Source organism: Archocentrus centrarchus, chromosome 7 (genome assembly GCF_007364275.1).
Source record: "Archocentrus centrarchus isolate MPI-CPG fArcCen1 chromosome 7, fArcCen1, whole genome shotgun sequence".
In the NCBI taxonomy this organism is placed as follows: Eukaryota; Metazoa; Chordata; class Actinopteri; order Cichliformes; family Cichlidae; genus Archocentrus; species Archocentrus centrarchus.
In genome coordinates, this window is record NC_044352.1 from 36,063,185 (window position 1) to 36,091,104 (window position 27,920).

A 27,920-nucleotide genomic window follows, 5' to 3' on the forward strand; every position below is an offset into this window, starting at 1 on the left:
CCTCCTGAGCCACAGCCTTTAAAATTCTATGCTTTGCTTTTCAAAACAGAAAGTCTGTCTAAACTCATAAATGTAACTTTTTCCATGTAAACAGGAAAGCTATAAATCATTTAATTTTTTGTGGAAAAGAAATGAACTGAAGCTCATGAATTGAACAGAAAGAAAGTTTGTCTGGTTTGTAATTCCACAGTAACAAAAATATTAAGCCACCAACTTGAGAGCGTATATAAGTGGGAATACAGTTCCATATGGAAATAGGTTTGCATAAATACTTTTATGCCAATAATTTTTAATGTATTATCGAGACTGTAGATTCTTTTTGAAGGATTTGTATTGATTTTTGTATTTGTAAGGATGCAGTTCCTGATGCAGTGACTCTGCTTTTTAAAGGTACTTCATACCTGTTAGATGATCCTGTTCTGACCTTTTCTGTTACAGCTCTGGGAAAGACTTGATTCCCTTCAAACTTCAAAGTGAATAATAAAAATATCAGCGCTGTTGCAGTATCTCCCTCTGTGAACCTGTGAATCTCTGAGCTTCTGTGCTGGTTTATCAGTACAGTGGACGTAAAAACTGACATCATCGTTCTCTCTCACCTTCTGCGGGGGGAAACTGCACAACGTGCAAAATTACAAAAATCGAGAGGTACACAACCTGCTGAAACAACACCAAAGTGGTGGCTTGCACCAGCTAATGTGTCATTATTTTTGTTGTATGGTGCCAAAACAGATACCCTCCCTACTTTTAACATTAGGCTTCAAACCATCCTTTTTGATAAGTTCATAGTTAGGACCGGTTCAGGTGACTCTGATCCATCACTTAGTAGCTCTAGGTTAGGCTTCTGGGGATGTCCCATGATGCACTGAACATTTTGGGCAGTTCTCTCTGATAGTTTTTGCCCTCGTTTCACTCTGTGCTTTTCAGCTCATCTTACTGTAGGTCTGATGAGCTTGTGCCGGGGCGTCCATCCGTTGCTACTCCTACAGTATTGATCAGAATTTAATCAAAATAACCTAATGGGTCTTGGACCAAACTGTGCTCAAGGTCACATTGGTCATTTTGTGGGTAGTATCCTGTGATTGATCGTGACCTTCTTGGGCTACTACATGGTTTTTCTTCCTCCTCCGTAAACCTGGTTCTGCTCGAGGTCTGTTCCTGTTAAAAGGGAGCTCTTCTTTCCCACTGTCTCCAAGTGCTTGCTCATGGGGGATCATCTGATCCCTGGGAGTCTCTAATATTGTAGGCGCTTTACCTTACAATATAAAGCACCTTGCAACTGCTGTGGATTGGCACCATCACCAAGTGCGTTTTGTCCGTATAGCTTTACCTGTCTGTTTATTCCAGAAAGTCAATGGGGTTCTAGAGAGCCCCACAGGCACGGGTAAAACTTTGTGCCTGCTGTGCGCCACCCTGGCCTGGAGGGAGAACTTCAAGGATACCATCTCTGCCCGCAAGATAGCAGAGAGGCTGCACAAGGAGGAGATGTTTCCAAACACACCTCTGTCATCCTGGGGGAATGCTGCTACTGACGGTGACAAACCAGGTATGTTTGTATCATCTCAAGTCAAGTCAAGTCAAGTTTATTTATAAAGCACATTTAAAACAACGACGTTGACCAAAGTGCTGTACAAGATCTGTAACCCCAGGGACTATACTAAATAAAAATAAAAATATATAAATAAATAAATAAAATAATAAAATAAAAATAAATAAATAAAAACATTAAGAACAATAAATAACATAAGAAAATTAAAAATTTTCTGCACATCATGAGTCATTTCCACGCTCATATTAAGTCACAAAAAGTGGGGCGGCACAGTGGCGTGGTGGTTAGCACCACTGCCTCACAGCTACAATAACATCTAGAAGGTCTGGGTTTGATTCCACCTTGGCCCGGGCCTCTCTGTGTGGAGTTTGCATGTTCTCAGTGGCAGTCCTAGCCTGTTTGGCGCCCTGGGCGAGCAACAGACTCTGTAACCCTAACCTGGCAGGTTTTATCCAACAACCTCTGAGTGTCTCTCTGACTCCGCCCCTCCTGCTGCACCTGAACCACCTGTCTGACACTCCCATTCATTTCCTCCTTCATAAAGTGGCTGTCAGAGCGTCAGAGGAGCGAATTCATCTGCAGACGTTTATGTTTCTACAAGCGCTGAAATCCCAGTTAGACGTTAGTTTGTTATTTTTGTAACATGAAGCTTTTACAGTCGTTCACTCGTCAACAGGCTGTAAGGACAGAGACAGCGATGATGTCACGGATTTATAATGAGGCAGCTGCAGCTGTCAGACTGTCAGTCAGTTCCTCTGAAACATTTACTGTAGTTACTGCAGCATCACTGTTACATCACACTAATCTGGATGAAGCTGCTGACACAGAACACACTGATCAGTGATCAATGACCGATCATTGGTCATGCTGGAAAAGCTCACTGATGGAAAAATATCCGGATCCTGGAGATGATGTGAATGTCTGAGTGAAGATGAGGCTGAAATGATGAAGACTTCAAACTGAACTAAATGGATTTAAAGTGACTGAAATCAACATTTTGAAAGTTCTGCTGTCTGAAATTCAGAGTATGAATCTCCACATATTTTCACTGAAAATCACCTAAATCTGTGATCAGAGGCTCTATAACGGATCAGCAAACCGTGTCCAAGTCCACCTGCACAGCAGGAGGATCCAAGGATCAGGATCAGGGATTCAGACTGGATAAGGTCCAGATCCAGTTCAGGCTCCAGTCATTTTTCAGCTCATCCAGTCTGGATCTGTTCATAATGGATTCATTTTCCCGACACGATCGGCATTCTTTAATTAAAATGTCTCATCCTCCCAAACTGAAATATTTAAAACCTATAAAGCTGAGACCTTTCTGAGAACATGAAACTGTGACTGACCTCTGACCTTTAACAGTGACTCAGTGAAACATCTCTGCTGTGGCTGTCAGAGAACCGTCATCAATCAGTGAAGCTGATCTCAGATCAGATTAGAAACATTAAAGCAGTTTTTCTCTAAATCTTATTTTTATCCTGAAATAATGAAATTCTCATTTTTAAAAAATGAATTAGGTGAGGACGCTACTCCATCAGTAGATTAAAATTTTATTGTATAATTATTTAAATAATTAAATGGTCATAAACTGAACTGTCATGAAGTGCAGCAGAAACAGTTTTTATTAAGTAACAAACTGACCTGAGGTCAGCTCCACCCCGGGGTCTGCTGCTCTCAGTCTCTAACACACAGGTCAGTCAGTAAACTCAGTCTGAGCTGTTTCCCTCAGGCTGCAGCTGAATAATTAGATTTTATAAATCCATCCATCCATCCATTCTCTTCTGCTTATCCTGTTCAGGGGCGCGGGGGGGCTGGAGCCTATCCCAGCTGACATAGGGTGAGAGGCAGGGTACACCTGTACAGGTCACCAGCCTGTTGCAGGGCCAACACAGAGAGACAGACAACATCCACACTTACATTCACACCTGTGGGCAATTTAGAGTTTCCAATTAACCTAACCCCAGTAAGTGCATGTCTTTGGACTGTGGGAGGAAACCAGAGTACCCGGAGAAAACCCACGCAGACACGGGGAGAACATGCACACTCCACACAGAGAGAGAGAGGGAGAGGCCTGGGACAAGGTGGAATTCCAGATGGTATTCTAACTGTGAGGCAGCAGTGCTAACCACCGCGCCACCGATCTTTATAAATCAAATGTAAAATTAGGATTCAGCTTCATGTGATGGAGATTCAAGTTGTGTAAATGATGACAGCAGACATTATAAAGAAATGATATATTTGATAACAAACTTTTATTCTGTTTATGATGATGTCAGAGTGGGTCAGGCTGATTAAAGTGACTCGTCATGCTCCACACTGACACGTGCGATCCTCCATCCATCGGATTAAAATGGAGGCTCCGCCCTTTATTTACCCGTTGCCATGGTGAATCCTGGTGTCGGTGCTCCATTGAGGATGGCTTTCTTTCCTTACTCACGCACGCGCTAAAGCAGGGGGATCATACTCAGAACATGATCAGCTGTTGTGGAAACTCAGAGTGGCAGCAGCTGATTCTTAGACCAGTAACCTCTGAATCGCTGTATTGTGGGTTATTTCTGGGTTCATGGGATGTTCTTAGCAACAAGGGAGAGATCGCTTACATGTTTTGAGCACTTGTACATGCTACTAGTAGGACCTTTATGCCTTGAGACTTGAGGGTGCTAACCACCACACACCCGTGCCCCCAGGTTATTTGTTAATTGATTATAAATTGACCATGGATGTGAGGTAGATTAAAGTCCACTGAACAAAGTGGGTGGGTAAATTCAGCTTGTAAAAAAGTACTTTGAGTGATGAGTAAGATTAGAAAAGCATGTTATGCTAACCACTACCACATCTTTTGGGACTGTCAGGTTATAACCAGCTACTGGAAAGAAATAGGTGAACATGTTAATAATATATTTGGAGCTAAAATTCCCCTCAAATGTGAAACAATGTACCTGGGTGATGTACCTGTGTCCAAATGGAGCAATGGAGATAAGACTACTGCTAATATGCTACTTGTTGCAAGTAAGAAAGCTATCACAAGAAAATGGTGGAAAGTGGAGCCCCCTACCACTGAAGACTGGATAAACATATTACACGATATACATGTCATGGAGAAGTTGTCTTTCTCCCTCAGGATGCAAAAAGACAGATTCTATGAAATCTGGACCAAGTGGACTGAGTATGTGAAACCTCTTCGGATGGACTTTCTTTAAGAATATAGTTCAGGACTCAAAACTTTGATTTGCAATGGATGGTATGCTTCCTTTGTTGATTGTTGTATGTTGAGATGTGTTTGATTTCTTTCACTGAAAATACAAAAAAATAAATTTAAAAAGAAAGGGGGAAAAAAAAAAAAGAGAAGCACGTTATTAATGCCAGTTTATTACATGTTCTCAAGTCTGTGTGTGTGTGTGTGTGTGTGTGTGTGTGTGTGTGTGTGTGTGTGTGTGTGTGTGTGTGTGTGTGTTCTGAGATCAAATGAAGAGCTTGGTCTGCAGAAGGTCTAGTTGAATGGAGAATCCTCTAACCTTACACTGATATCACAAACATCATCCAGTTACACACTCTCAGGAGAAGCAGCAATAGCAGCAACACACGTACGAGTCCCATTTCTGCTTCACAATGTTGTTATGCTTCTGTAGTATAAAGCCCTGATTGTCTTTTCTCGTTGTTCTCTAGCCTACTACACTGATGTCCCCAAGATCATATACGCATCCAGGACACATTCTCAGCTTGCGCAGGTTATCAGTGAGTTAAAGAACACATCATACAGGTACAGATACAAATACTTGACTCTGCATGATGATTGTTTAGTATTGTGGATCAAAACAATTTCAGACTAAACTAATTCAGACCAAGTTTTACGGCTGCTGTGGTTAAAACACAGACAGGACTCGAATTTATCCAGATCTGAGGGGGGGGCCAAAAGACAGTGGAAGAAAGCCATAGATCAATACAGAAATGTTATACATTGATTTGCATGTCATTGAGTGAAAAAAGTATTTGATCCCCTGCAACACAGTCAGAATTCTGGCTCACACATCCTACAATCAATTAGTCAGTCAGTTACAGATATTCCTGATCTCAAGTCGTTATGTGTATAAAGCACACCTGTCCACAGGTGTGCTGCTCAAACCGCTCCACCACCATGGACAAAGACCAAAGCGCTGTCAAAGGATGTCAAGGAGAAGATTGTAGACCTGCACAAGACTGGACTGGACTGAAGCTTGGTGAGAAGGTGACAACAGTTAGTGGTATTATTTAAAAATGGAAGAAACATAAAATGACCATCAGTTGCCGTCTGTCTGGAGCTCCATGCAAGATCTTGCCTGATAGGGTGAGGACGATCATGAGAAAGGTGGTGGATCAGCCCAACACTGTACGGGAGGAATTTATTGATCTGAAGGCTGTTGGGACCACAGTCACCAAGAACACCATTGCTAACACACTACATCACAATGGACTGAAATCTTGCAGCACCCGCAAGGTCCCCCTGCTCAAGAAGTTAGAGGTACAGGCTCATCTTAAGTTTGCCAGTGAACATATAAATAATTTTTAGAAGGTTTGGGGGAAAGTACTGTGGTCAGATGAAACCAAGCTTTTTGGCATCAACTCGACCCGCCAGTTGGAGGAAGAGAAATGCTGGGTATGACCTAAAGAACACCATCACCACAGTCGAGCACAGATGTGGAAACTTCATGTTTTAGGGCTGTTTTTCTGCTAAGGGTGCAGGATGACTGGATTGATCATGTGCTGTAAGATGTTGGACGAGAATCTCCTTCCCTCAGCCAGAACACTTAAGATGGGTCATGGATGCATCTTCCAGCGTGGTCATGGAGTGGCCTAGACGGTCTCTAGACCTCAGTCCTAAAGAAAATCTGTGGAGGAAACTGAAACTTTGAGTCAGATTTAGAGTTTCTTTAAAGAGGAGTGGGCCAAAATCCCTCCTGAGATGTGTGCAAACTTGGTGACGAATGACAAGAAACGGCTCGCCAACAAGAGTTTCTCTACCAAGTACTTGGGGATCAAATGCTCATTTTACTCAGTGACATTCAAATCAATTTTAAACTTTTATGTAATGTTTTTAATCTGTGCCCTCTGCCTGCCTCAGCACCATGGGGAACAGAGCTTCCTCCCACTCTGCTCCCCAGCTGTGGAACGCTCTCCCACCAGACATTCACAATATTGACTCTCTTCATGTCTTTAAATCACGACTCAAACCTCACCTGTTCAAAACTGCACACTCACTTTAGTTCCTTTGGTCATTTAGTTTCTGTTTGTGCGTTTATGTGATTTGTTTTGCTGTAACCCCTGTAAAGTGCCCTTGGGTGTCATGAAAAGCACTTATAAATAAAATGTATTATTATTATTATTAATACCTAATTCTTGGTGAAGTTTCCTTATAAGTCAATAATGTCGATCTTTCTATAATTTCTTAACCTTTTGAGTTTCAGTAATGCAGTTACTGCTTTAACTACTTCACCCGTGTTTGGCCTAGCAGGAGTAGCTGTCACACTGGACTGTCATTTGTTTTTCATCCCACAGGGGCTTGCAGGCCTGTTGAAGGCTTTAAAGTGTTATTGTACTTGCTGCAGTCATTATTGGGCGCATTGCCTTTTTGTCTGTTCTGGTTTTGTTGCGCGTTTATGGTAAACCCCGTCTTTAATGTCTCTGCTGTCCAGCCCAAAGGTGTGTGTGCTGGGCTCAAGAGAGCAGCTTTGCATCAACCAGGAAGTCATGCGTCAGGAGAGCAACCATGTCAAGGTAAGTTACAGCTCTAAAACTGCAAATGTAATGGAGTATTTTAATTGCTATGTCCAATGAATTGTTTTAAATATGAAACCCTTCCAAATGTCTGCGAGTTTGGTTTTTAAAAAAAAGATCTTTTGCAGGCTTTTATTTGACCACTTGAAATCCATTTTAATATACTTGACACAACTTATTACTTAGCATTATTTTTTTAATTTTTAATTAATGTGGATTTATTCTTTCTCTTCTCAATACTTTCTTTAAATATATAATGCGTTTTGGGGTCAACTTGAAAGAAAGGCAGCTGTGAAATGTGAGCCATAGAATCCCCATATACAGCATCATTTCATTACAAACAAACAAATTCTAAGTATAGTTTTGAAGATAAAAGGCATTTTATGAAAGTTTGATTTTATTTGACCTTGAAGAAGAGGTCAGAGGTCCAAAGTAACGTGATCTTTAGAATCCACATATATAATTTTCTATATACCTGTATGTTGTCAATGCAAACTATGGAAGTAAGAAACCGTTTTAAATAGCTCTATATAAGATTATTACTTTGCTTATTAGACCAATCTATTGACCGTGATGGAGAGGTCAGAGGTCAAATGTGACATGATTTAAAAAAAAAATCCTAATGTGTTGACAATACACACCACATATTTCTAAGTTATAAGGCTTTTGGGCAATTTTCCACCACTAAATCATTAAGTTGACCTTGAAGACTTTGGTGGATGGCAAATGTTAGTGGAGTGTTAACATGAACCCACTCACCCCTACAAATTATCAGGATTGAGTCAAAACTTTCATGTTTACAGACAGAATGGCACAAAAACATAACCTCCTTTGTGGAGGTAATAATAAATTTGTACTTGGAACAAAAACAGTGTGACCAGATTATAATGAAGTAATTACAGAGGAATATAAGCAGCTGCTGCTCTGGTGAGTTTCTCTGTAGCCGTTTGGATTCATGCTGGCAACGGTAGCTTTTCTACCAACAAACAGTCCAAGGCACCGTTAATGACGACAGGCAGCAGTAGTTTTGTACGTTCTGTGTGTGTGTTTTGTGCATTTTGTATTTTATACTGTTTTTAATGTTATGGGTGCAAATGATAGAAAGCAACAATTGCTTGCGTGGTGGACTTTTTGATCGTTTTGACACTTTTGTGTCACTTTCTGGGTGGACTTTGTGTGAACCAAGAACGTCTGCACTATAGCCGGGATTTCCTCCTTTTCCTGTGGGACTCAGGTGTGGGGTTTGTGGACCCTCTGCAATTCTCCCCACGGATATTCTCCAGATTGGAATCTCCACGGAGAATCGAGGCTGGGAGTACCAGTAGTCAGGGGTCATGAAGTGGGGGAGACGCGGTAGTTTGCGCCAGAGGCTGAAGCGGCAGGGTCACAGTCGGATGCCGCCCCCCACTATCATGTTAGCAAAAGTCCAGTCACTCCGTGGGAAAATTGAGGAGCTTCAGGCCAATGTCAGGTATCTGACGGAGTACACAAGTGCTTGTGTCTTGGCACTGACAGAAACATGATTGAAGGATCATGACTTGCAGTTGGACTTGGAGATTGAGGGGTTCGGAGAGCCCACTCGGGTGGACAGAGACTCCACAGTGAGCGGTAAATCACTCGGTGGGAGCTTGTGTCTCTGTGAATAAGAAGTGGTGGAACACAGTTGTCGTCAGGGAAACACTGTTCACTCCTGACACTGAGTTTCTTTCGGAGTCTTTGCACCATTTTTACCTGCCCCACAGCTTTTTCATACCCTCGTCTACGGTCATCCCAAGGCTAATGTGGATCTAGCTTCTCAGGCTCTTGGAAGGACCGTGCAGCGGCTTCAGGGAATCACCCCAGATGCTCCAAACTTCATTATGGGCGATTTTAATCACTGCAGGCTCGGAAAGTCACTTGGAAATTTTTATGAATATGTGGCGTGTCCCACTCGACTTATGAAGTCCTTGGGTTTGTGTTATGGGACGGTGAAAGACGCTTACAAATCTTTAAGCAGCGCCCCACTCAGCTCATCGGACCACAGTGTTCTTTATTTGGTTCCGTCCTACAAACCTGTCCTGAAGAAACACAAGCCGGAGCGACGTTTGGTTCCGGTGTGGTCGGAGGAGTCTATCCGCTGTCTTCAGGACTGCTTCAGCGGCACTGACTGTGAAATGTTAAAAAGTGCATGCACTGACCTGATGAGCTCACAGACACCGTCTCATCTTAAGTCACTTTCTGTGAAGAATCAGAATGACCTATGACAACAGGCTGACCTTTAAAGCCCACATAAACTCGCTCTGCAAAAACACAAGTACCACAATTGCCAGCTGTAGTCCAAGACAGTGGAGTTGGATTGTATTTGAGGGCAGGGTGAGAACCTCTTTGTGGGAGCAGCTCAGTGATGTCAATGGCCACCACAACAGCAACCTGGCAGCAAGCCAGCTGATAGGAAAAAATAAATAATGGGCTAGGGCCAGCTGGTCAGTGAGTATGATTCACTGTGGAATCATCTCTTTTTTTCCCCCAGGTCCACATGTGCAGAGGAAAAGTTTCCACCAGGTCATGTGTCTACTACAACAATGTTGAAGGTAATGATGTAATCTGAAAAAGCATGAAATCTTTTTTGTTTCTATTTTTATTTAGACTACATGTAACATTCAAATATTATTGTATTTGGCCCTAATAATCTCATAAACAAGGTATTTAAGAAGATGGCATTACCTCAAGCACTTCTGTGAGGAAGCTTTGACCAGGAACGTCCTTCAACATGCAAAATATCTAGGATTGCCTTTATTATTTTGAGGACAGACTATTATGATGTTTTTCTAAAAACCCCATACTGGGAGTATTTTTTATAAAAGTATACTTTATACTTTATATAGTATAAAAAAATCCCAGCTTGCCCCTACAGGCCATAACTTGAAATTAAATTTTAAGCATAAGAGAAACAATTATTCATAACCATCTCACAGACGGATCTTTGTTTAGCTACTTTCAATATTACTGATACTTATTTAGACTCTTTCTCTGATTGATCTTTCTGAGTTAACTTCAATAGTTACTTCCTCCAAACCATCATGTCTATTAGACCCCATTCCTACTTGACTGCTCAAGGAAGTCCTACCGTTAAACAATGGAATTAAACCTCTACTTAAAAAGCCATCACTGACCCAGCTGTCTTAGCTAATTATAGGCCAATCTCCAACCTTCCTTTTCTCTCAGAGACTTTTGAAAGAGTAGTTGTAAAACAGCTAACTGATCATCTGCAGAGGAACGGTTAATTTGAAGAGTTTCAGTCAGGTTTCAGAATTCATCACAGTACAGAAACAGCATTAGTGAAGGTTACAAATGATCTTCTTACAGCCTCTGACAGTGGACTCATCTCTGTTCTTGTCTTGTTGGACCTCAGTGCATACTGCTATTAGCAATAGCAAACAGTTCCAATAGCGAACTAGTGAAATTCTCAGCCCGGCAGGACACTACCTCAACCTGGCACAGCGCTGGGCGATCAACCACTGGCTTAGAAGCCTGCACAATATTTTATTACAGAGATTAGAGCATACTATAGGTATTAAAGGTACTGCACTGCAGTGGTTTGAATCATATTTATCTAATAGACTCCAATTTGTTCATGTAAATGGGGAGTCTTCTTCACACACTAAGGTTAATTATGGAGTTCCACAGGGTTCTGTGCTAGGACCAATTCTGTTTACACTATACATGCTTCAGCGTTGCAGAAGAGTGCCGTGAGAGGCAGGTCCTGAATGAATAAGAGGTACAACAAGATATCCAAAACATCCTTGAGCAACTGTCACACAGAGGCTCACAGCTCTGGCCACTAGGTTGAAGAGATACACCAGAGAAAGACAGACCAAGAAAATAAATGGCCTGTTCTACACCCATCCAGGGCGTACTCTCATCTACAAGGGAACAATACCACAAGGGCAGACCCACCCAAAGCAGAGACTAAGCAATACTGGATGAACAGAGGAAACTGGGAAGGAGAGGCAGTATCAGTTCCACTTTATGTTTTGTTTGTTTTTTTCAGTGATTTTCAGTGATCAGTGATTGAAGACTCAGCTGGACACTGTAGTTTGTTCGTTTGTTTTCCAGGAGTCAAGACGAATGTTTGGAACATGTATCTGTGATTTACTGTTCTTTAAATGCTAGATCTCAACTTTATTGTTTTTCCTCCTAGAAAAGAGCACTGACAAAGTCTTGGTTAATTCTATCCTCGATGTGGAAGATTTGGTTAAATTTGGCAACAAACAGAGGTTTGTGATTCACAACTTCATGTTTTTATCCTTGTCTGTTTCACAGTCTGTATCCTGCCCTTTCATACTTAAGTAGAATGACATTGGAGGGGGTTTCTGTGTGTGACACCAAATTAATGTCTTCATATTTGATTAAGAAAATAATAGAAGCAGATTAATCAGTCACTTGGAGAGTAGTATTCTATTTACTGCAAACCAGGAAGACCCTTGCAAATCTCTAGCGACCATCATTGTCACCCATCTGTAGGCTACCTATACATGGGTGACAACTTAAAAAGCTCTTGACCCCAACCAAAATCTGTGGATCCACAAAGATCTGTAAAATGAAATGGGTGTCTGATCACGTGAGTGCTTGGTGAAGTCTGACACATAAAGTTAGGCCCATAAGTATCTGGACATTACAACACTTTTGTAATTTTGCCTCTGCACACCACCAAACTATATTTTAAATCAATCAAAATATGATTGAAGTGCAGACTTGAAACTTTAAGAAAATGAAATATAATAAAAGTATAACATTAATGGTTTAGGAACTGCAGCCATTTTTATGGATTACCCATTTTTAGCGTCTCAAAAGTAATTGGAAAATTGACATACAGACAGTTTTATGGCCAGGAAAGTCATGTTCCTTCATTACTCCATGGCAAAGTCAAAATTCAGCAGATAAAAGGTGTGTGGAGTTGATTCCAAGTGGTGTGTGCGTGTGTGTGTGCGCGCGTGTGTGTATATCTATCTATCGATCGATAGATAGATATAATATAATATGCGCCCCAGTTGAATTTAGATTTGTACATTCTTCCACAGAGTCTGTCCTTACTACCTCTCCCGCTCACTGAAGCAACAAGCTGATGTCATTTTTATGCCATACAACTACCTTCTGGATCCAAAGGTGACTTCATTCACTCACATTACTTCTGCGGCTGGCATACATGAAGTAAACACTGATTGCAGTTAATCATCTGTTAGAAAAATAGACAACACATTCAATGATGTGCCTGAAAAAAGTGACCCTACTAACAAAAATATCAAAGTACTGAAGAGTATGTTTGCAAAGTATTTGTATTGTATTATTGTGATGATTGGTACTCATTTCACAGTATCCCACAGCTGCTAATATTCAGATCTGTCTCTCTCTCTTCATTCCACAGAGCCGCAGGGCACACAATATCGAGTTGAGTGGAGCTGTGGTTATCTTCGATGAAGCTCATAATGTGGTAAGATTATGTCTGGCAGACCTTTACTCTTTCAAATGTATTTATTCACTAAACCTGGCACTGTGTATCAAAAGTAGTGCTCATATATAAAGAGATTGATTGATTGATTGATTGATTATACTCTTGGCTGTCCATTAAAAAAAAAAAAGTGATTCAACTACTTATGAAACACAAAAAAAGAACTTAAATGGCAACTTAAAACCACGTTGTTACTAAATATGTGAAGTATCCCATCCCTGGGACGTGCAGTTTAATAATCTGAGAAGCACTTTGCTTGAAGCATGCTAAAGCTGGAGGTGACAGCCAGGTGACAGTAAGTCATTTAATGACAGTGAGGTCACCTTAACAGTCCATTAAAATTTGCATTCAATGAAATGTCTTTAAACAAAGTATTGTCAGGAGAGTCAGCTGCCTTGGTGGAGGTCTGTGCTCTGAGTGCTTCTTGTTACACTGCTCAAAAAAATAAAGGGAACACTCAAATAACATCCTCGATCTGAATGAATGAAATATTCTCATTGAATATTTTGTTCTGTACAAAGTTGAATGTGCTGACAACAAAATCACACAAAAATCATCAATGGAAATCAAATTTATTAACCAATGAAGACCTGGATTTGGAGTCACACACAAAATTAAAGTGGAAAAACACACTACAGGCTGATCCAACTTTGATGTAATGTCCTTAAAACAAGTCAAAATGAGGCTCAGTATTGTGTGTTGCCTCCACGTGCCTGTATGGTAAATGGTAAATGGACTAGTTCTTATATAGCGCTTTTCTACTCAATCAGAGCACTCAAAGCGCTTATACAACCTGTTTGCATTCACCCATGCACTCCCATTCATACAAGCACTTCCATCATTAATTAAGCTAAGTGCTTTTTTTTTTTTTTTTAATTAACTAGCATTCACAAGCATTCATACTCCGACAGAACGGTTGGAGAGCAACTTAGGGTTAAGTATCTTGCCCAAGGATACATTGGCATGTAGCCTGGAGTAGCCAGGACTCGAACAGCTGACCTTCCGATCAGTAGGTGACCTGCTCTACCTACTGAGCTACAGCCACCCTCCCTACAATGCCTGGGCATGCTCCTGATGAGGTGGCGGATGGTCTCCTGAGGGATCTCCGCCCAGACCTGGACTAAAGCATCCGCCAACTCCTGGACAGTCTGTGGTGCAATGTGACGTTGGTGGATGGAGCGTGACATGATGTCCCAGATGTGCTCAATGGGATTCAGGTCTGGGGAATGGGCAGGCCAGTCCAAAGCTTCAATGCCTTCATCTTGCAGGAACTGCTGACACACTCCAGCCACATGAGGTCTAGCATTGTCCTGCATTAGGAGGAACCCAGGGCCAACCGCACCAGCATATGGTCTCACAAGGGGTCTGAGGATCTCATCTCGGGACCTAATGGCAGTCATGCTACCTCTGGCGAGCACATGGAGGGCCACACCATTACTGACCCACCACCAAACCGGTCATGCTGAAGGATGTTGCAGGCAGCAGATCGCTCTCCACGGCGTCTCCAGACTCTGTCACATCTGTCACATGTGCTCAGTGTGAACCTGCTTTCATCTGTGAAGAGCACAGGGCGCCAGTGGCGAATTTTCCAATCCTGGTGTTCTCTGGCAAATGCCAAGCGTCCTGCACGGTGTTGGGCTGTGAGCACAACCCCCATCTGTGGACATTGGGCCCTCATACCATCCTCATGGAGTCGGCTTCTAACCATTTGTGCAGACACATGCACATTTGTGGCCTGCTGGAGGTCATTTTGCAGGGCTCTGGCAGTGCTCCTCCTGTTCCTCCTTGCACAAAGGCGGAGGTAGCGGTCCTGCTGCTGGGTTGTTGCCCTCCTAAGGCCTCCTCCACGTCTCCTGGTGTACTGGCCTGTCTCCTGGTAGCACCTCCAGCCTCTGGACACTACGCTGACAGACACAGCAAACCTTCTTGCCATAGCTCGCATTGATGTGCCATCCTGGATGAGCTGCACTACCTGAGCCACTTGTGTGGGTTGTAGAGTCCGTCTCACGAGTGTGAAAGCACCACCAACATTCAAAAGTGACCAAAGCATCAGCCAGAAAGCATAGGTACTGAGAAGTGGTCTGTGGTCCCCACCTGCAGAACCACTCCTTTATTGAGTGTGATGCTAATTGCCAATAATTTCCACCTGTTTATTCCATTTGCACAACAGCATGTGAAATTGATTGTCAATCAGTTTTGCTTCCTAAGTGGACAGTTTGATTTCACAGAAGTTTGATTTACTTGGAGTTATATTGTGTTGTTTAAGTGTTCCCTTATTTTTTTGAGCAGTGTATTAATGTGAATCCTGGTTAAGCATTCACATTATTGGTATCCAAATCACTATTATTATTTCTTAACTACTGAGATCCAAATCTTTGTTTGTTATTATTCTGTATGTTTTTGGAAGTTTGTGTCTCTCAGCCTTAACAGATGTAAACTTTTTGCTCTGTGTGAGTAGAGGGTGTACTGTACCTTCTCCCTGACCACATTTTTGACATCAGGAACATAACAATCACACTGTTGTGTAGAACAAGTCCTTGTGACCCTCACAGTTACAGTTTTGGATTTAGAAGCAGTTTTTTGAGAGATACACCAAGGTAAATTTAACAGCATGTATGCGTGTGCACTAAACGGTGGTGTGTTTGTCTGTACAGAATGTGGGTGAAATGGGAGATTTGCTGGTAAAACGGCCACCAATCAGAAACACCTGCTTTTAATTTGTATATTCATGTTACACACATGTAACATGTCAAGACATGCAAAAAATCCTCTTGGAGCGAAGCCCTACACCAGGGAATGTCAACTGGCGGCCCGCGGGCCACATCTGGCCAGCCAGAGCTTTCCAGCCAGCCCCCCGAATAGTACTGCCACAGGTACTATACGCCAATCAATTATGTTGCGTCATAACCCGTTAAATGGGTGGGGCTCCCGTCTCCTGCTCGCGGGGGTGGGGGTGGTGGCTTGTCGTGTACCTGCATGCAAAACAATATTTATTAAAAAAGTAGGTAAATTACTATATTTACTTTTTTGTAAAAAAGGGGCACCTCACCGTTGGCTGTGAACTGAAATTACTAAAGTTTACCATAAGCTCCAGATTAAAAAAAAAAAAAAAAGCTCTTTTAAAAGAAAAGTATCCGGGCAGATTTAGAAGGTTTTGCATCTGAACTCTTCATGTTTCTGTATTCAATAAAAAAAAATCTAATCTCTCTTCTGAAAAGTAGATCGTGCAGAGATAAACTCGTTACTCTCGTGTAACATTTTATTGTTTCGGTGCTCATCATATCTATAATGAGAACAACTGCACACAATTGAGGTGTTTCCATATCAACCGTCAACATAACGGAGAACATGGAAATGGATGCCTTGCTCATCGCATCATTAAAAATAGTATAAATGTGAAAGGAAAATGGATATATCAGATGATAAAATATAACTTAGGATACAATGTTAATTTTATTTTACTTGATGAGAGTATCTGGCCCTCACACTGTCTGCCGAGAAACATTCTGGCCCTCGGACAAATGTAGTTGATGACCCTTGCCCTACACCAAACAGGAAGTCCACCATTTTGAATTAATTAGGCTATTTTAGTAGTTTCCAGCACTTGTACTTTTTCAAACTCATCCTAGAATTTTAATGGGATCATTTCATATTTGGTCATTGTCCAGTCTGTCCAAGACATTCATATTTTAACTATGTATACTTGATGCTGTTCAGCTCCCAGTTTTGCTTCATTTAATTGTTTTGAGCAAATGCAGTTCAGATTTCAACACTTTTTCTTTGTTTACTGCAATATTCAGTTTTTGGTACTGCAACTTTTTGCACTTTGGTTTATTTTTATGATCTAATACAATAAAGCTGGTTCAGGAAATTAATTGCAGACAAAATCTTTCAGCTTTCACCTTTTGGCTAGAAAAATGTTTTTTTTCTAGGTAATGGCATTCACATTACTGTTATCCAAATCTTTATATCATTTTTTTTTCTTCTGTACATTTTCCAGTATTAAACTGCTTCTGCACATCTTCAACTTTTTCTGGAGAAATGTTCTATTACTTTTCTTTTTTGTTACTTTTATGATTTGCTTTAAAAAATTTAGGTTTTTATGAATTTTTATTTACTTTTTTTTTTGGCCATTGAAATTAATGGAGAAGGCTTCAAATCCTCTTCAAACCCAGCCCACTTTGAGTTCAGCTACTGGTTCAGCATACTTTGAGCTAGAGGAAATAAATTCTAACTTTAAACGGCTCCCAAGACCTTGAACTATTCAGGTATTCCTCTTTTTTTGTTGTGGTTGTTTTTAATATCTTTAACTTTTCCAAACAGTGACAGTTTAAGTTTTATGAAATACTCAGTTTCTGAAATTTCAATGGTTTTCTATGGAGGGCTTTTAGAGTGGGTGATATTTTCCATTTAGGAAAACATTGGATGCTGATAATTTTTGTTTGTTCATTTTGCTTTTGTTTGTAATTTTTTTCCACTTTTGTGCCAGGGGAACAAAGAAATTCAGATAACAAATAAAATCATAAAAGCTTTGATCTTTCCATCATGTAATCATTGAACATTTGGGCAGCACAGGAAGGATGTGACACAGCATACAAACATTGGCCTCTGTGGTCGGTAAATGCCTTCTTATTGGCTGATTTCTGGCTGAAATATTGTAGCATCCCTAATCCCACCAGCTGATATTTCTTTTATCTGCAGGAGAAGACATGTGAAGAATCAACATCATTTGATCTAACTCCCTATGATGTAGCCTCAGCCATTAGTACTGTGGACAGGCTGCTTGTTGAGCAGGCTAAAGAAGTCGGCCTCAGAGACTGTGCGAATGAAGACTTCAACGTAGAATCCGTCAGCTCTGGTAAGAAAGCTTACTTGTCTCAGTTGCTGAGGTTGCACACATGCTGTTTATAGTGGGGTCCTTTTCATATAAATGTCCCCTTATACACTTTAAAATTTTGGGTTCCCTTTTACATGAGAACTTCATTGGTTCATCAGCCGTAGTTTAGTCATTAGTAGTAATAGTTTAATTTCAGTAAAGCAAGTCAGGGATTGTTATTAGAAATCATCAGCTGCAAATTTTTTACATTCTTTGTTTCAGGGTTAAAGTTGGATATAGCCACCATTGCTAAAGTTAAACGTAAGTATTCTTTAAAGTATCATGAACCGATTGTGCTGTTGGTCAGTGTTTTGTGGGATTTTTCCAAACTGCTTTTTCCCCGTCCTTTAACAGAGATACTGCTGGATCTGGAAGCTGCCATTGATTCCTATGACGTCCCAAGTGACAAAGGCATTACCAAACCTGGAATGTAGGTGACAGCATGGTTGTAGATAGCTGTGCTCTACTCACAGCTAGCACAGCAGTGCCTGTCAGTATGTGACTCCTCATGTCTTCATCAAAGCAAGCACAGCCATTGAATTTTCCTATGGAAACACATTTTTGTAAGAATTTTGCAACTCTGATCTAAATGCATACTAGTATGGGAAGATACAATGAGTATCACAATTATGATCAGGTTAAATTTGCTTTATGTTAGTTTATCAGAATTTCTGCCACTGTCCCATTAGTTCTTTATTCAGGAAAACAAATCAGTACAGGGGATAAAAGCTACTGTGTATTTCCTCTTTTATGCCTCTGCACCAGCCTTGGTTGGTGGCATTGGGTGGCATTCAGTAATGTATGTGCAGAAGTTATGACAATAATTCAGGATTAGAAGGGCAAACTGTGAGATTTCACATTTGGGTAGTTGCACTATACTGAAAATGTTTTTGTTATAGCGGTCGTCTTTCCTCCTGTGAGGTTGAAATATTCAGAAATAATAGAAACATGCATATTTGAAATATCTTCTATAGCCAAACATTGTGTTTTTAGTAGGGGTGGGACTCGATTAAAAAACTTAATCTAATTAATTACAAGCTTTGTAATTAATTAGTTGAAATTAATCGCATTTTAATCACATTTAAATATTTAACATGATAAATATTCATTTAAGTTTGGTTGATGAATAAATCAATATACAAAAGCTTAAACTTCAAAATGTTGTTTATTTTCCCACCAGTCTACTACACAGACCAACGAAGGGTGGAAGTGCTCCTGTGATAAGCAAACTCCTGAAATTAAAGTTAAGCATCATAACTGGATAGTTTTATTCTACATTAATGTCTCACTTGTTATAGCTGGAAATTAATCATTCTCTCAGCTGTATTCCTTGATGTTGAAATGTGTTACGCTTGTTTTAACAGCTTATTTTGAATAAAAGAATTAAAATTAAACCACAAAAAGGAGCAAAAGTTCGTCCTCTGTTTAACCAGCTGCTTTTACACAGCTGTGCTTCACACTCAGGGTTGCTAGGCACCATGTGCTACGCTGAGGTGAGGGCAGGCGATGCTGATATGAAGGCTAGCCGCTCACTTCCGGCCTTTGTGGTGTTCGTGGGTCGTTCGAAGGATGCGGCCCCTGAATTTGGACATTGTACGTCGATATAATCTGTATGCCTGGAACTCGTGCACTGAGAAACGTTCCACGGTGCAAAGTGCGATTAAAATGCGTTAAAATTTTTAATTCGTTATTTTCCCCGTAATTAATTAATCGAAATGAACGCGTTAAAGTCCCACCCCTAGTTCTTAGAAAAAGTGTTAGTAATTGCATACAATGAATTTGGCTATTTTTTGTTTATCTCAGTCAACTTACACACTAATACAATAATCACAGCAGAACAACAAAAGTAACTAATGTTGAGTCAGTTCAGTTTTATTTTTATAGCCATCAATCCATTTTTTTAAACCTGCTTAACTTGGAGTTCAGGAAACTGACACAGATGTTCGTCCTCAGGGCAGTAATGGTGTGACATTGTAAAGAGAACAAAAGATTCATAATGCTGCACAAAAATCTGTGGTTGGAAACACCTCCTGTTTAAAAATGGATAAGAAGAAAGTGTGGTCAGAAAATGATTCTGAATGTTAACTGGTACCATAAACCTGCCAGTAAATGACCGTCTGTCTCCTTCTTGTGTCTCAGCTTCATCTATGAGCTGTTAGGAAGAGCTCATCTGACCTACAGCAGCAAGACGGCAGTCTATGAAGCTCTGGAGCAGATCAGCGGACACTTGGCGGGACGTCAGTTATGGCTCAGTTTCTTCATATTTTTGCTTATACACATTATCACTTAATTTACGATGTGTAACATTTGCTGGGTTTATCATATAGACATTTATGCTGCTAATAACTAACGAGTGGGTTGTGTGATGCATGTTTCTCACCAGAACCTGGAATATTCTTCAATACAAGTGGATTGCAGAAGCTATCTGATATCATACAGGTACACTTTGCAAAGGAATAGTAATTCATATGAAGCAAACCTCAGATATCCCTGGGCAAGAGTAATTATTTAATCAGCTTGCAGCATATGTGAACATTTCGTTCTTTTCTGGTCATCTAGCTGGTATTTTGTGGTGAACCATCAGAAAAGGACAGACAGCACCAGATGGAAACCAACACAGCTCATTTTAAGGTGTGTTCATTAAAACTGTGGGAGTCATTGTGTGTTGTACAGTTATATTCCTTTTTTCAATATATTTGTGACGGTGTGTGAAAGTGAGGACCCAAATGCAGGGCCCGGGAGCCGGCAGTCGTAAGTAACAAAAAGGTGAGCCTTTATCGTGGCTGAAAACAAAAGGGAACTAAACAAGGCTGGTTACAAAACCAAGGAAAACGTAGACTGGGACAAAACCTGAGAACACAGGGATGAGACACAGCCATGATGACAACAAGGATCCATCAAGAGACAAGGGGAAGACTGAGGCCATACATACACAGGAGGGTGGTTAGGGACGTGGCAACAGGTGGGGAGCACAGCTGAATGTAGTCACAGAAATAAGACGAGGAAGTAAAACTAAACAAGCACACACTGAACAGGAGACTAGAAAAATAAAACAGGAAGTGTGACAACGAGGAAACAGACACAGAGCTGGCACAACACAGGGAGATGACACACTGAGGAAAACAGACACAGGAAACTCCACAGAGGAGACACACTGGGAGAGAACACCGGGAGAACCAAAGGATACCTAAAGAGAACAATATGAACCATAAAATCAACTAATGCAAAAGTCCCCAACACATAACACTAGGTTGCAGGCCTAGGACCATGACATTTATTTAGCCCACAAAATATCAAAGCTGTGAACAAGATCCACACAAGCGTCTGTCAGCCAAAGGTGGCATCTTAAAATGAACTGATCATGTGGAAAAGAAGTGCAGCAAACTCTCACAGTAGAAAACAGCATATCTTTGGCACATTTGTTTGAGAAGTGACTGAAATAATTATCATTATAGCTGGTTTTTTTCTTCCTTGAAAATGAAGTAAATATTTATCAGCTGTCGTCTGTTTGTCTCAGGTTCACATCCATCGGGACACCAGCATTCACAGAAAGAAGCAGAGTGCTGATGTGTGGGCTTCGTCTTCATCAAAGAAACAAGGTAGTGATGCAGAACTTAACACATGCTGAGTTATTGCAGTTAGTGAGTGAATGAGTGACTGTAATACCATCATATTTTGTGCAGCCACAGAGTGAACCCTGTTGAACGTTGTAGTTTCAGTAGTTACTAATGTGTGACCTGTTGCACTGTAAGTAAATCTGGTCTGTTTGTCTGCACGTTGCAGGCAATATTCTGAGTTACTGGTGCTTCTCTCCTGGCTTCAGCATGCAGGAGCTGAAGAATCAAGAGGTCCGCTGCATTATTCTGACAAGCGGTACCCTCTCTCCGCTGTCCTCTTTCACCTCTGAGATGAGGATGTAAGTTACCTGTCAGTGCACATTTACATTTTTTTACCACACTGCCTTGAATAGCAGCTCCTTAAAAATCACCTTTATACCTGTTTACACTGAGCAGAAGAGTTGAACCAGACATTACAATGTAAACTGCTGCTCCTGAAATGTGCTCTCCATAAAAGTCAATGATTCACTTTATAGCCTGTAGATCTGTTCGACTCAGGAATTAAAGCCATTTTTAGACATACACCCCCATTTTGTGAGGCTCACAAGTAATTTGATAATAGACTGAAAAGGAGTTTCATGGCCAGGTGAAGCCCGCTCCATCATTATTTCATGACATGCAGAAAAAGCTCTGGAGTTCTGAATGATCACAGAAGTCTTTACATGTTTAAGAAAAAAACATCAAATCAAGGACGTTCCTGAGGAGATGTGCATGTCATTGTGAAAGTCTCACATTAAGAGATACCTCCATGAATGTAGAAAGAGAGGGTTTACAAAGGTGCAAACCACCGGTTACACTCAAGAATAGGAAGGCCAGATTCGGCTATGTGAGGGAAAGCTTACGTGGGGAGAGCGTGGTGGAGCTGCTCGGAGGGGGGTTAGCAAGCGGGGTGGGGTGTTGATGTCTCTGGGAGGGCAGGCAGGCGGGGAGACCAGGTGATCCAAGACGGCGATGACAGGGGTCCGTAATCTGCCACGAGCAAGCACAAAAAGTTGAACACGAGAGATACACCCGAAAGAGGACAACTTAACAGACATTGATCATATAGTGGGTGACGGCTGTTTAGTACCGTAGATGGACACACACTCCGGCGAAGGTAGGAGGCTCTGGCGCAGTCCTAAATACTGGGCTGATAGCTGGGAACTCGCTGCAGGTGTGCAGAATCTGTGTGCCTTCGTGATGTTAATGGTTTCTAGACTTCGTGTGGTTATTCATGGCAAAGAATTAAAAACATCCCTCATATTTAAAGTTATGTTAGTTTGTTAAGTGAGCCTCTACAGTTAGGGTCTACTGTATGTATAAGAATGTAAATAATTCCTAAAGTCAATTTAACTTTTGTTGAACTTGAGTTGAAGCTTAAAGTCTGCAGGTCCTTCACATAGTGGTCATTTGATTTAAAATCCACTGTGGTGGTGTACAGAAACTGTCAGTGCTTATATACTTACAGGCTGAACTGTAACTCAGTGTTCTGGTTTAAAAGCCAAAGTAATATAGCATAGGATTAATTTAAAAACTTTATGAACACCTTCTTCCATATTTTCCTTGATCTTTATTGCACATTGAGTCAGCATGTTTCACTCCAATTAGTTTAGCTATTTTAGAGGGTTTTTACACTGCTACAGATACCTGAAGTAAAATAAGTTCTCTTGGAACAGACTCTGGCTGATTGCTTTGTGCTTTAGGGGGACAAATAGAGCCCATTGTTTTGTGCTTTGCTGTGAATTATAATCCACGTATAACTAGTTCTAATTTATTCACTCAAAAAGGTGCATTTTTGTTACCAAGGAGAGATATCTGTACTTCTTAGCTCTGCTAACTGTGGGGGTGCTGATGTTGCTTAATTAGTTCAACCCATTCATGTAACACTTTGGTCCAGACTGAAATATATCACACCATAGAAATTAAGCTACAATGGTACCAGAGCTTCTCACACATCTAAAGATATGTTCTCCAATCTTAAATGTCTGCGCTCCCTGATCGCTGCTGGGACTTCTCAGATCACCTCTGCTATTGCTAATAATATTAAAATGACCAGGGACCCGCACTAATACAATGGGACAATGTTATGCATCAACCTCACACCCAAATTTAATGCATTTCTTTATGTTGTTTGCTGAATAGAAAATAATCAGGAAGTATTGAATGAAAAGCTGTTGCAGTTCTAGTAAGCCTTTATTCTGTTTGCGACATGGAGAGCAGGTAAACCTAAGCCCTGATCCCAGTTTCTGTCCCTGCTGTTATAGAGACTTCCCAGTGCGTCTGGAGAACAGCCATGTGATTGAGCGGGACCAGATCTTTGTGAGCATCATTGGACAAGGCCCTGATGGAAAGCACTTAAGCTCAGCGTTTGATCGGAGGTTAGTATTCTGTTCAGCATATGGCTGCTTTCTAACAGCTCATTTCTTCAATTTGCCAGTTCTGTGGAATGAAAAGTCACATAACTCATTTATTGGATATTTTTTGTTGTTAAGCCAAATTTCTTGTCATCTTTTGGTCTCTTCTAAACTCAACTAAAATCCTGTCATATTTGTGGAAGACTTCAGTTTCAGTTTTATTCATACCAGTTCACAAAAACATTCATCTCAAGGCACTTTGTATTGCAAGGTAAAGACCTTTGCCAGAGAGAGAACCCCAGCAGGGTAATGTATTAGATGTATGCCCCTCAGGGGCACCTGTACATTTTTTTTTTTTTTAGTTAAGGAGGAAGTGCTGTGGCTAGTAAAGAACAATGCTCCAAAAGCTACAGTGTATCACAAAAGTGAGTACACCCCTCACATGTCTGCATATATTTAAGTATATCTTTTCATGGGACAACACTGATAAAATGACACTTTGACACAGTGAACAGTAGTCTGTGTGCAGACTATATAACAGTCTTCTTGTAGAGCAACAATTCATCTTTAAGATCCTCACAGAGTTCTTTGCCATGTTGGAACTTTCAGTGACCAGTATGAGAGAGTGTGAGAGCTGTACTACAAAATTGAACACACCTGCTCCCTGTGCACACCTGAGACCGAGTAACACTAACGAGTCACATGACATTTTGGAGGGGAAATGACAAGCAGTGCTCAGTTTGGACATTTACGGGTGTAGTCTCTTAGGGGTGTACTCACTGGTTTAGACATTAATGGCTGTATATTGAGTTATTTTGAGGGAAGAATAAATTTACACTGTTAAGTAGTCTGTGTGCAGCTTATATTTCATTGTGTCAAAGTGTCATTTTGGGAATTCTGGGAATGCCTTAGTGTTCCCCTGATAAGCCGGAAGTGTCTGGGGAGAGGGAAGCTTCTGCCCTTGGGGACCCAGCCCTGGATAAACAGAAGCAGATGATAGATATTCTGTGTTGACATACTTTTATTATTTATTTGATCTCATATAATTGCTTATAGTCGTTTTGCTTTGAAGTGGTTACTCGAATACTAAACTCAAACTGTAAATCTGTGTGGCAGGTTTGTTCCTGAAAACATGGCATCTCTAGGAAACACTGTTGGTAAGACCACAATTTATAGTATGGAAATAATTTGATTTTGCTATCTCTAAAGACATGCTTTTGTAGCTGACATAAGCAATGTTGTTAACCTTTGGCACTATTGTTCAGGATTATGTCATATAGCTTCTTACCTTTTTGAAATAGTGTTTTAAGGTAGCACTTTCTGTTATAGTTTGGTAATAATGGGGTAATAAAGTGGAACTAATGATAATATGGCAATAGCAACTTATTACATCATTACCAAAGTAATATCTAAGTAATTATCTTGTATCAACAATGGTTATATCTGTGTAATGTTGAAATTGGGCATGTGCGTGACTAGTCGACTAATCGTCATTATTGTCGCTAGTCGGTAACCAGATGTAGTAGTCGGTTAGCCTAATTATTAAGGTTTTAATTGATGCCCAGTGCTGGTAAATGTTTGTCCTAAATGTTACGCAGCGATCTGCCACCAGATGGAGCTGCAGTCCTGACATCATTATAGAAAAATACCACAACTCTGTTAATCTTGGCCCGATACTTTTAATAAGTCTAATATTGTTAATTTTGAAGTTTTACAACGTAACCTGAACCCTTCCTTCCCTGCATTTCCGGCTGCTTTCTGCAAGTTTGTACAAAGAAGCGAAAAACCTAGAGAAACAAATATGTTTGCACCTTAATAAAAACTGACCACAGCAAAGAGTAGGTCTCATTTTATGTTTCTGTTGGCCGACGCCGCATTTAAAACACCGGGACACAACCGAAAGATAATTAACACACGCAACGCACCTGCACCGGCAACAACACCAGCAACAACACCAGCAACAACACCAGCAACAACACCAGCAACAACACCGGCCACTTGCATAGGTTACGTCGTAGCTCTACAAAGACCCAGCGCTGAAGTCTGAATCGGGTAAGCTGGAGGAGGACGCTGGGGAGGAGGGAGGGCTGGGCTCCACTGCTCAGGATGCTGCCCCCGTGAAGTTTTTTTTTCTTTGTTGTCTGGAGTATAACGTGCAGTGTTCATAATGCACGGTGCCGCACAGATAAGCAAGTGCAATTCATTATAGAAGAATGTGATTAATGGTGTCAGATACCTTTGTTTATGCAGTTTTAGACATTGCCCATTGAACAGTCCTGAAATTTAACTTGATCTGAGTCTTTCTTAGTTTTAGACTAGTCGGTTAGTCTAATTGATTTTCCCTCGTTTAGCCCACTAAGAAATTAGCTGCCAGGAACATCCCCAATTGAAACTAATGTAACTGGGTAATATTGTGGAAAAATTATATGCCTATAAGACAAAACTAATTAGCAATAGCATAGCATAATCTCTGGAGCTTGAAAAAGGCGACTGGACTTCTTTTTGTTTCTTGAAGACGTTTCACCTCTCATCCGAAAGGCTTCTTCAGTTCTCAACCAAATGGTGGAGAGACCCAGGTATTTAAACCCCTGTGGGCGTAGTCCCCTGGAGGAGTCACCAACTTTCCCCCGCTTACAGTGCTGTCCTGAGCTCCCTTCCTAGACGTCTCAACCCCCATTCACACCTTTGTTCCAGTGACCTCAATAGGCCACAGGAAACAATGGAGCGGAGTCCTAAGTTGGTTTCAACTGAAACCACTGATTAAATATGACCCACGCCCCCTTCACACCTGGGCACATGTGTTCACGCACATGATCAATAGAGGGTCATAACCACCTCCAGGGGACTACGCCCACAGGGGTTTAAATACCTGGGTCTCTCCACCATTTGGTTGAGAACTGAAGAAGCCTTTCGGATGAGAGGTGAAACGTCTTCAAAAAACAAAAAGAAGTCCAGTCGCCTTTTTCAAGCTCCAGAGACTACTATGACCTGGATAACTGAGAATCTACACAGACAGCATAGCATAATAGCACAATATTCTAGCACAATGGTAATATCTTAGATTGTTGTTACCACAAGTCAGTATATAAAAATTCCAATCCAATTCTTCCACACAGATACGATTAAGAGTGGCAAAATCACCTTGGATGGAACTGGAAACACTGAAAGTGACGAAAGAACACAGAATAAATAAGAGATTCACCATTTCTCAGGATTAAGAGGGTGGGTAGGTTCATCCATATCCGTGCCTATGTGCCATACATGCAATCATTCTTCTCAGTGAGTGAAGGGAAAAGGCCCAAATATTAGACCACTATAAAAAGACACAATGTAACCACAATGGCACAAAATGGCAGCACATTGATTGCATGATGACAGAGGGACGCACATGGAGGGCTGCGAGCAGCGCCACCTGCATGCAGGTAGACGCCGAGCTCAGCTTCCTTTGCCACCCCGGCTCCACGCAAGCAGGCCATGTGAGAGTCCCTCTGCAGTGACGTAGATGGGAGCGCTGCTGGCCCTGTGCCGGCCGGCGGGCACGTTTGGCAGCCAGTAATGATCCTCGTTAGGATTTTACTTCCTCTTGATCGTGAAGTTTGATCATCAAACATTTTTCTATACACACAACAACGCTAGACTCACCTACAGCTGTGTTTACAATCTGATCACCACCAGCAAGCTCTGGTTCCACAGTGTGCTGCAGTGTTGAAAATACTCAGTCACATGATTCGATCTTGCTTTCTGATTGGTTCTAGGGATGTAGAGGCTTTTGATGGCAATAGGAAATGGTATTCAGTGGCTTTTACACACAGATAATTCAGACTAGGCAGAGACTGGTATTGAGATGGTTATGATGCAAAAATTATTTGATTGGTGTATAGTGGAAAGGATCATTAATTTTTGACTGAGGTGGATTTTTAGCATCTGAACTTTTCTTGCTGAATGTAAATGTCATAATCAAGTCTCAAACACGTGTGCTATGACTATATTACCCCACTGGGAAACAAACAGTTTATAGCTGCGTTTGCTTCATGAGTCATAGTTCATAAAAAATGTATTAATGTGCAAATACAATATCCTGTGGCTCTGTAAACATACTCTCATCACACCTCAAAACAAAAAATTTCCCATTGTGTAATATTAATTTAAAATAATTTAATACATTTCCAAATTATATAACATGTTAGCAGAGGGATCCTCCGAGTCTTCTTCATGTAAACTTAAAGCCTGGAGGGAAGATTTACAGGAGAATTTATCCTCTGAGGACTGGGAAGAGGCATGCGCTGAAGCACAAACACAAACTACCAAT

At 41.0% G+C, this 27,920-nt stretch overlaps 1 protein-coding gene across 2 annotated transcripts in view; it reads left to right on the forward strand.

Moving 5' to 3' along the window:
- Positions 1–27,920, forward strand: part of rtel1 (regulator of telomere elongation helicase 1) — a 45,343-nt gene that overhangs the window by 1,173 nt on the left and 16,250 nt on the right. For both annotated transcript variants that reach the window (XM_030734710.1, XM_030734711.1), the window contains exons 2-18: positions 1,345–1,543; positions 5,213–5,306; positions 7,216–7,297; positions 9,807–9,867; positions 11,478–11,553; positions 12,358–12,442; positions 12,702–12,767; positions 17,487–17,643; positions 17,884–17,922; positions 18,016–18,091; positions 19,801–19,898; positions 20,045–20,100; positions 20,221–20,292; positions 21,179–21,260; positions 21,445–21,577; positions 23,522–23,635; positions 24,728–24,768. In XM_030734710.1, coding sequence (XP_030590570.1) covers positions 1,345–1,543; positions 5,213–5,306; positions 7,216–7,297; positions 9,807–9,867; positions 11,478–11,553; positions 12,358–12,442; positions 12,702–12,767; positions 17,487–17,643; positions 17,884–17,922; positions 18,016–18,091; positions 19,801–19,898; positions 20,045–20,100; positions 20,221–20,292; positions 21,179–21,260; positions 21,445–21,577; positions 23,522–23,635; positions 24,728–24,768 — 1,531 coding nt within the window. The remainder of the gene's footprint in view (positions 1–1,344; positions 1,544–5,212; positions 5,307–7,215; positions 7,298–9,806; positions 9,868–11,477; positions 11,554–12,357; positions 12,443–12,701; positions 12,768–17,486; positions 17,644–17,883; positions 17,923–18,015; positions 18,092–19,800; positions 19,899–20,044; positions 20,101–20,220; positions 20,293–21,178; positions 21,261–21,444; positions 21,578–23,521; positions 23,636–24,727; positions 24,769–27,920) is intronic.